Raw genomic sequence first — 10545 nt, forward strand, 5'->3', positions numbered from 1 at the left:
TGTCTGCTCTTCAGCTTTAGACTCATGCCAGCCTGTGTCCTGGTCAGTTCTTTTAGACTCCTAGATTTAAAAGACCTTTGGATACATCATGTCACATGACTTCATAAAAGGTCCTTAAACAATCAACCTTAGAATACAACTGATGGGGATCCTAAGAAACTGGGGTTCCTGAGAAATTGCACAGTTTGACTCCTCCCAACGCTGGCCCTGACTATAACTAGGGCTTATTTTTAGGGAAACAGGGTGTTCATGAACCCTCTGCAGGTCTTTGAGTTGCCTTCATAACAACATAGAGAAGGGACTAGAAACAAACAGCAGAAGAAGCAGAAGCAAAGAAAATAGAGCTGAAAAAAAACAGAGCAGAAAGCCTAAAAATGTAAACACAAAATTAGTGCAGAGAGTACATAAGTAGATATCTCTTACTGGATAGAGCTGGAGGAAACCCATCCTGAGGAACATCGGGATCTTCTTGTTTACAGTCCTGTGGGAGAAGAGGACGGGAACCTCTCTCTGGTGTTGTCCTCTTACTGGATAGACCTGGAGGAGACACATACAGGGACTGAATTCATTCCTTACATACAGATAATTATAGGCCATGTGTATTTAGTCCTGTCAATTACCTGGTGATGTGAGGGGCTGGGAATCCTCCATCATGCCGTCCTTGTACAGATCTTTGTGTCCTTCTAAATACTCCCACTCCTCCATGGAGAAATAGACGGTGACGTCCTGACACCTTATAGGAACCTGACACATACAATGATACCGTCACCCCCGATCCCTTCATAGCGTTACTGTATAATGTCCCAGCATTCCCAGCAGTGTCACCTCTCCAGTCAGCAGCTCAATCATCTTGTAGGTGAGTTCTAGGATCTTCTGGTTATTGATGTCCTCATGTATCAGGGGGTGAGGTGGAGGCCACGTGATTGGGCTCAGGGGTCTTCCCCATCCCTCAGACACAGGGGCCTGACAGCGCTCACTAGAGGTCTTCTTCACTACTGTGTAATCCTGGTTATGGAGAGACACAGTAATAAATCTCACTACAGACATTTCCAGAGTCCTCACCTCTCAAGTTCTGTCCATCTGTTATTCCCATAGATAAGAATGATGTAATGTGACGTCATCAGAATCTCTCACCTCTCTAGTAAGCCGGAAGAGGATCTCTAGGGTGAGGTGTAATATCCTCTGCGCCATCTTGTCCCTGTCCACATCCATCCTTGATGGTTCAATTAGGAGAATTCTCTTATATAGAAGATCTCCACTGAGAGGATCTGATATTGTAGGGAACTAAATGGGGAGAAGATGACGATGTAACACAGGGCCAGATTAAGGTTGGTGGGGGCCCCTGGGCAGAAAGTTTGGTGGGGGCCCAATAATGTTAACATTTTTAGCCATAACAGTAGAGCACGAACTGTAGCATTAAGATATAAATACAGCACCTCAGTCTCACATTCCCCCTTCTCAGCATACTGTGCCCTCCATACTGTGCCCTCACACTGGCCACCATGCTGCCCCTTCTCTATACTGCCTACCTCCTTCACTATATAGTTACTATACTATACCTCTGTCTCACATTCCCCCCTCCTCAGCATACTGTGCCCTCCATACTGTGCCCTCACACTGGCCACCATGCTGCCCCTTCTCTATACTGCCTACCTCCTTCACTATATAGTCACTATACTATACCTCTGTCTCACATTCCCACTCCTCAGCATACTGTGCCCTCACACTAGCCACCATGCTGCCCCTTCTCTATACTGCCTGTCTCCTTCACGATCCAGTCACTATACTGCACCTCAGTCTTGCATTCCCCTCCTTAGCATACTGTGTCCTCCATACTGTGCCCTCACACTGGCCACCATACGGCCCCTTCTCTACACTGCACCTCAGTCTCACATTCCCCCTCCTCAGCATACTGTGTCCTCACACTGGCCACTATGCTGCCCCTTCTCTATACTGCCTACCTGCTTCATTATCCAGTCACTATACTGTACCTCCGTCTCACTTTCCCCCTTCTCAGCATACTGTGTCCTCCATACTGTGCCCTCACACTGGCCACCATATTGCTCCTTCTCTATACTGCCTACCTCCTTCACCATCCAGTCACTATACTGTACCTCCGTCTCACATTCCCACTCCTCAGCATACTGTACCCTCACACTGGCCACCATACTGCCCCTTCTGTACACTGCACCTCAGTCTCTCATTCCCCCTCTTCAGCATACTGTGCCCTCCATACTGTGCTCTCACTTCTCTATACTGCCTATATCCTTCACTATCCAGTCACTGTACTGTACCTCCATCTCACATTCTCCCTCCTCAGCATACTGTACCCTCACACTGGCCACCATGCTGCCCCTTCTCTATACTGCCTACCTCCTTCACTATCCAGTCACTACATGATACCTCCATCTCACATTCTCCCTCCTCAGCATACTGTGCCCTCCATACTGTGACCTCACACTGGCCACCATGCTGCCCCTTCTCTTTACTGCTTATTCCCCCCCACTATCCAGTCTCTATACTATGCCCCTCACACTTTTCTTTCCCAATACTGTCCACTTACAATTTTCTCCCACCATACTGCTGCCTCACACTTTCCAATGGTGCCCCCCTGATTGCTGTGCAGGGGCAAATATGCCGCATGCCCCCCAAAGGTACGCCCCTGTACAGTGTACAGGAGAATACATGACTGGTACACGCAGGGCCGGCTCCAGGTTTTTGTAGGCCCTGGGCGAAAGAGTCTCAGTGGGCCCCATCCACACATAGACATGCACAGATACATACACATACAGGCATACGTACACATATATATTTAAAGAGAAATTCACAAAAACACATATAAACAGACATAAATCTAGACACAGTCATATACACTGACATACATAGATACACATCATACATGCACACACAGACAAATTTTTAAATTTTTATATATATTTCTCATATTGGGAAGCCGGCAACAGTCTCATTCACCTCCCCGCTTGTCTCTATCCAGCTCCGCCTGGGCATGTGTCTGTGCCACGCTGATTGGTGGCAGTCACTAACAGACATGGCCGCACATAGTGCACACTAACACTGTATATACATTACAAGAGAGGCTGGGGACATACACATTACTGGAGGGCATACATATTACTGAGGAAAGGGGTATATATCAATGGGGGGCATACAGCTCTAGAGGGGGGCAGTGGCTCTGAGGTGGGGGGGACAAACAGCTCTGAGGTGGGGGGGTGACATGCAGCTCTGGGGGTATACAGTTCTGGGGTGGAGGGGGACATACAACTCTGGGGGAATAGTAGTATGCAGCCCCCATATTCCTCCATATAGTGTTATGAAGCTCCCATAGTCCTCCATATAGTATTATGCAGCCCCCATGTAGCACTATGTAGCCCCCATATTGCATTATGCAGCCCCCATATGGCACTATGCAGCCCCCATATGGCACTATGCAGCCCCCATATGGCACTATGCAGCCCCCATATGGCACTATGCAGCCCCCATATTACATTAAGCAGTGCCCATATAGTACAATGCAGACCTATATAGCAGTAGGAACCTTCATGTCGTATACAGCCCCCATATAGCACAATGCAGACCCATATAGCATTAGGCACCCTCATGTAGTACACAGCCCCTATATAGCACAGTGCAGAGCCAGATAGCATTAGGCATCCTCACACAGTACACAGCCCCTATACAGCACAGAGCAGACCAGATAATATTAAGCACCTTCACATAGTACACAGCCCCTATATAGCACAGTGCAGAGACAGATAGTATTAGGCATCCTCATGTAGTATACAGCCCCTATATAGCACAGTGCAGAGCTAGATAGCATTAGTCACCCTCATATAGTATACAGCCAGTATATAGCACAGTGCAGACCCAGATAGTATTAGGCATCCTCACATAGTATACAGCCAGTATATAGCACAGTACAGACCCAGATAGTGTTAGGCATCCTCACATAGTACCGGGTTTACTGTGATACAGACACCAGATGTTATACAATATACATATTATTATACACCATCTGATGTGTGTACACAGTATATCACACTGCTCTGTACATTGTATGTGGTATACCATGTACACAGTATATCACACTGCTCTGTACACTGTATGTGGTATACCAAGTACACAGTATATCACACTGCTCTGTACACTGGATGTGGTATACCATGTACACAGTATATCACACTGCTCTATACACTGGATGTGGTATACCATGTACACAGTATACAGTTAGGTCCAGAAATATTTGGACGGTGACACAAGTTTTGTTATTTTAGCTGTTTACAAAAACATGTTCAGAAATACAATTATATATATATAATATGGGCTGAAAGTGCACACTCCCAGCTGCAATATGAGAGTTTTCACATCCAAATCGGAGAAAGGGTTTAGGAATCATAATTCTGTAATGCATAGCCTCCTCTTTTTCAAGGGACCAAAAGTAATTGGACAAGGGACTCTAAGGGCTGCAATTAACTCTGAAGGCATCTCCCTCGTTAACCTGTAATCAATGAAGTAGTTAAAAGGTCTGGGGTTGATTACAGGTGTGTGGTTTTCCATTTGGAAGCTGTTGCTGTGACCAGACAACATGCGGTCTAAGGAACTCTCAATTGAGGTGAAGCAGAACATCCTGAGGCTGAAAAAAAAGAAAAAAATCCATCAGAGAGATAGCAGACATGCTTGGAGTAGCAAAATCAACAGTCGGGTACATTCTGAGAAAAAAAAGGATATGACTGGTGAGCTTGGGAACTCAAAAAGGCCTGGGCGTCCACGGATGACAACAGTGGTGGATGATCGCCGCATACTTTCTTTGGTGAAGAAGAACCCGTTCACAACATCAACTGAAGTCCAGAACACTCTCAGTGAAGTAGGTGTATCTGTCTCTAAGTCAACAGTAAAGAGAAGACTCCATGAAAGTAAATACAAAGGGTTCACATCTAGATGCAAACCATTCATCAATTCCAAAAATAGACAGGCCAGAGTTAAATTTGCTGAAAAACACCTCATGAAACCAGCTCAGTTCTGGAAAAGTATTCTATGGACAGATGAGACAAAGATCAACCTGTACCAGAATGATGGGAAGAAAAAAGTTTGGAGAAGAAAGGGAACGGCACATGATCCAAGGCACACCACATCCTCTGTAAAACAAGGTGGAGGCAACGTGATGGCATGGGCATGCATGGCTTTCAATGGCACTGGGTCACTTGTGTTTATTGATGACATAACAGCAGACAAGAGTAGCCGGATGAATTCTGAAGTGTACCGGGATATACTTTCAGCCCAGATTCAGCCAAATGCCGCAAAGTTGATCGGACGGCGCTTCATAGTACAGATGGACAATGACCCCAAGCATATAGCCAAAGCTACCCAGGAGTTCATGAGTGCAAAAAAGTGGAACATTGTGCAATGGCCAAGTCAATCACCTGATCTTAACCCAATTGAGCATGCATTTCACTTGCTCAAATCCAGACTTAAGACGGAAAGACCCACAAACAAGCAAGACCTGAAGGCTGCGGCTGTAAAGGCCTGACAAAGCATTAAGAAGGAGAAAACCCAGCGTTTGGTGATTTCCATGGGTTCCAGACTTAAGGCAGTGATTGCCTCCAAAGGATTCGCAACAAAATATTGAAAATAAAAATATTTTGCTTGGGTTTGGTTTATTTGTCCAATTACTTTTGACCTCCTAAATTGTGGAGTGTTTGTAAAGAAATGTGTACAATTCCTACAATTTCTATCAGATATTTTTGTTCAAACCTTCAAATTAAACGTTACAATCTGCACTTGAATTCTGTTGTAGAGGTTTCATTTCAAATCCAATGTGGTGGCATGCAGAGCCCAACTCGCGAAAATTGTGTCACTGTCCAAATATTTCTGGACCTAACTGTATCACACTGCTCTGTACACTGGATGTGGTATATGATGTACACCGTATATCACACTGCTCTATACACTGGATGTGGTATACCATGTACACAGATATACAATGTCCTGCACTGATCACACCTGGGCCTACAGCACCTCACATATCCTATATGTAATATGGGCCATATAGTGTAATGTGTGCTGCAGGCTCAGATGTGATGTTTGTGCTGGAGCTCAGTGTGAGTTATTGCAGGGGAGGGATGAGGCTGATGACCCGGCACTGACAGCCCGACCTGATCTGCAGCAGTTCACACTCCTGCAATAACTCACACTGATCCCGGGCAGAGCTGCTGCTGACACTATGGAATCCCGTCCTGCTCCCTCCTCACTGCAACCTCTTGCCCGGCACCATGATGGATGACGTCACACTCACCATCATTCACTGAGTCCTCTGCTCCGGTCCTCCCACAAGCTCCTCTATGGCACGAAGAAGCAGCAGCAGGCGTGCGGTGACATCATCCTTGCAGACGCAGCCCACACAGCGTGCAGTGGGCGTGTCTGCAGCACAGTGACGGCCGGGATTGAAAATCTTTAAAGGTACAGTGCAGTCCTCAACACTGCGGCGTTAATAAAATGGTGGCCGCACTGATAGTGGTGGCGGCCCCCTCAGAAGCTCTTTTGGTGGGGGCCCCAGGGCTGGAGCCCCGCCTATAATCCGTCCCTGATGTGACATCATAAAGAATCCTGTACAGTATTATAATTACAGGAGACTTTATATCTGATCACTGGCCGCAGAAATAACGCTAACATATATGGCATGAAGGAGGTGTGCCGCCCCTGCAGTGGATCGAACTGCTCGGATCTAGGGGTTGGTGATTACTCGTGGCTCGCGGGTCTCCTGACCCGGGGGCCGGGCCACACTCAAATGTGAAAGGGGGATATTTACAGGGCATTAGTATAGTTTATGATGCCACCCATGGTGTACGGTAATTGGGAGTACCACCGCTGCCGTTGGGAGTACCCGGGTGATGGAATGGGGCAGCAAGGTGACGTTGCCCTCCATGGGTAGGGGGGGTAGGCCCTGGGACTCTGGATAGTGGTTATGGGGGTGCAGTGCGGGGGTCAGTCGGGTACTCATTCAGCAATGAAGCTGATGCTGACAACAGGGTAAACCAAGTCTCTGACTGCCGTTGCCTCTCGAGGGGAGCATGTCCGGGTCCCGTCCCCTGCAGCACTGCCTGGTGGTCCGTGACCTGGCTCCTGGCACAAATTTAGAGTGTCCCTTGTGGCCCGGTAGCTTGGCGCTTGCCGGGCCCCACTCCCCACTGTGGCTAAGTGAGGGAGCCTGCTCTCAGGGGCTCACGCTTTGGATTTTAGTGGGCTGCTTACTAGGAAAGCCCTATGTCCCTCGTTGCGCTAGTAACCCCGATCTCTGAGCTGGGTGGGAACAGTCCATAAAGGCCCAGTTCTCCTCAGGTTAATTGCCGGGTTGCCTGACGCTTCTCCTCGACCTAGGGTCCGTGTACCTCGCCGTGCCTTCGGTCCCGGACCGGTGATAAGACCAGGCTGCTGGCCGTCCTCCTCGATGGGTTCTAGGCACCTAGCCTTAATCCCCTGCGACCGAGGGTCCTACTCCTCTAGGTCCAGACCACCGTCTGCGACCCAGTCTGCTTCTTCCCTGGGAGCCCCAACTCCCAGCTTCCTCAGAGCTCCTCACAGCTCGAGGGTTACTACTCGACTGAACTGACACCTCCCTGCTTGACCCCTAGGTGGGCTGCCCTATTCCTGCTTAAGCAGTCCACTGGTGTGCCTGACAGGTGTGGTGCAAGATGTATGTAGGATTTGTGAATGCTGGTGGAGGCAGTACTGCAGGTTAGGTTCCCAGAACCATGGGGGTTGAATACTGCACGGGAGGGCAGTTTGTGCAGTACCCTGTGACGACCCGAATAGTCCAGGGCGTTACAAAGACAGTTCCTGGTTTTGGGCTGCAGAAACTGAAATGAAGATTCTTGATCCAATAATATTAAGAAGCAGCTTTTACTTTACATGTATGGCTCGTGACACTTTTATAATATTCATCTGTTTGCTTGTTTTTGTTTTTTTTTTTGTATGTTTGCAGGTTTTTAGCTTTCCAGATTTTTTTGTCTGATTTTTAAATTGCAATTTTTTTTTAAATATTTCCAAACTTTCTGCATAATAATGACACTGAAAAAGACGTGGGTGTGTGGGTAGACGAGAAAACCAACCAGTGCCAGGAAGCTGATGCCAAGGCAGATTACATAATAGGATGCAATGAACAAGTCACTAGTGCGGCCACACTTACAATATTCTGTACAATTTTGGGCTCCAGTGAATGAAGAGGACACAACTGAACTAGAGCGGGTGCAGAGAAGAGCGACCATTAGGCCATGTGCGCACGTATGTGCGTTCTGCACCGCAGCGTAAAGTCACTGCTTGTGCGATTCAGAACGCAGCTGAAAAGCTGCGTTCTGAAAGTTTGGTGTCTGCAGATTTCCTGCAGAATTCATGTGTTCTGGATGCTGCCTCTCCCATAGACAGAGTGGAGAAAGTATCCAGAACGCACAAAACAACTGACATGTTACTTTTTAGAACGCAGCGTTTTGACAGCATGCAAATCACTCTGTTCTAAAAAGCAATGTGCGGATGGAATTTGCACAATCTACATATTGTACTGTGGACGCAGGACGCATGCTTTTACGCTGCGGTGCAGAACACAGCGTAAAAGCATGTATTTACGCAACGTGCGCACATGTCCTTAAAGGAATGGAAGGACTGCACTAGGAAGACAGGTTAGCAAGCCTGGGGTTATTCAATCTGGAAACACATAGTCTATGGGGCGATTTTATTACAATGTACAAGTATATCAGGGGCATTACTGAGATATTTGTAATGAGCTTTTTACAACTGAGGCCTGCAATGATGACAAGGAGGTTCAGTCATAATCACAGATGGGGATTCTCTACTGTAAGAGCAGTGAGAATATGGAACTCTCTGACACATGATGTGATAAATGTTGATAGACTACAAAAAATTCAAGGTGGGCTTGGATGCCTTCCGTAAAAAGTATATTATGGCAGGTTATCAGGACTAGATTTTGTGATGGGACATTGATCCAGGGAACTAGTCTGATATTTTTAGAGTCATGAAAGAATTATGCCCTTTGTAAAGGTATTCACACCCCCGGAACGTTTCCACTTATTTTAGCGTCATACCCACAAATGTATATGCATTTTGTGATTTTATGTGATATACAAGCATTAAGTAACAAGTATTTGTGAAGTGTAAAGTAAATGATAGATGTTCTTCTAAATATTTAAAAATATAAATCTGAATATTGTGACGTGCATTTGTATTCAGTCCCTTGTAGTATGATGCCCCTGAGTGACCAATTGCCTCCAGAAGTCACATAATTAGTAAATTGAGTCACCTGTATCATTTATTCTCAGTATAACTACAGCTGTTTTGTGAAGGTTTCACAAGTTTTGTTTCAGAACATTAGGGATCAAATAGCATCTTTAAAACCAAGGAACCCACCAGACAGGTCAGGGATAAAGTTGTGGAGATAAGTAAAGCAGGGCTCAGTTATAAAAAAAAAAAAAAAAAATAGCCAAAGCTCTGAACATCTCACTAAGCACTTTTCAATCCATCATCCAAAAATAGCAGGAGTATAGTGTGGAGACACGAGGGTCAATGGGTACGGTCGTCCGCTGGCCTGGCTGTCTTCAGAAAGACCACTCTGACCAGGGCTCATCCCACTGAACGCCCGCACTTCTTCCTTGTGGTCAGGACACTACTTAGACAACACAGAGTGAGGGAACCACACCTTAGTAGGACGTTACTGGTTCACCAACAGGAAAAATCATATTGTACATTTCCAGAAAGATCACAAGATGGTACAAGCGGCAGAGTCTCTCCCATCCGTTGGCTCGCGAGAGATTAAAATCTTTGCGACTTCGGGGCTTCCTGGGCTAACTATCCCAGTCAGCAGCGCCTCGCTTTTGATGAGCACCCACTGAGAGGAGATAGCGGCAAGGTTAGAAAGATGACTGAGCACAGCAAGATATGTAGCCAGGCAACTGAACTGTCCTCACCTGGGTTCTCCAGGCACAATTGTGGGCTCAGCATTGAGCAGTGAAGCAGATCTGTGATCTTCCAGCTAAAAATGTGGATTTTAGGCTGAAGTCCTGCAAAATGAATGTGGAAAGAGGAGCAAAGTCCTTTTTATACCCCTCAGTTCTCATTTCAGAGTACTGTATCTTACAGGATTGTTGGGAGATGGCTGTTCTCTCATTGGTTCAATTAAATTCGACTGCATAATATTCCTCTAATTGACATAGTCAAACAGGCTGAGGCAATCAACATTTAACACACAATATGGCTCTGGTCAGTCTGACATGAAACAAGGGCTAACTTCTCTTGATTTGCCAATCAAAAGCACAATATGTCTGGCCTAATTAAGAACAGTTCACCCCTCACACAAATCTCCAGATACTTGTTTGTCACATATAGCACAACTGCAAAACTACAAACACATGGCCGTCCACCTAAACTGACATCCCAAGCAAGAAGAGCACTATTATAGAGAAGCAGCCAAGAGGCCCGTGGAAAAGCAGGAGCGATCCAGAGCTCATGGGGAGAATCTGTCCA

The 10545-nt window shown here is 46.4% G+C and overlaps 1 protein-coding gene across 1 annotated transcript in view; it reads right to left on the minus strand.

Annotated features, from left to right (window-relative positions):
• LOC142260752 (uncharacterized) overlaps window positions 1–1292 on the minus strand; it is a 62222-nt gene extending 60930 nt beyond the window's left edge. The window contains exons 1-4 of the mRNA XM_075332075.1: window positions 1135–1292; window positions 826–1005; window positions 621–744; window positions 424–537 (exon numbers count right to left, since the gene is read on the minus strand). Of these exons, the coding sequence (XP_075188190.1) occupies window positions 424–537; window positions 621–744; window positions 826–1005; window positions 1135–1212 (496 nt within the window). The 5' untranslated portion in view covers window positions 1213–1292. The remainder of the gene's footprint in view (window positions 1–423; window positions 538–620; window positions 745–825; window positions 1006–1134) is intronic.
• Between the last annotated feature and the right edge of the window lie 9253 nt (window positions 1293–10545).

Source organism: Anomaloglossus baeobatrachus, unplaced genomic scaffold, assembly GCF_048569485.1.
Source record: "Anomaloglossus baeobatrachus isolate aAnoBae1 unplaced genomic scaffold, aAnoBae1.hap1 Scaffold_177, whole genome shotgun sequence".
Lineage (NCBI taxonomy): Eukaryota > Metazoa > Chordata > Amphibia > Anura > Aromobatidae > Anomaloglossus > Anomaloglossus baeobatrachus.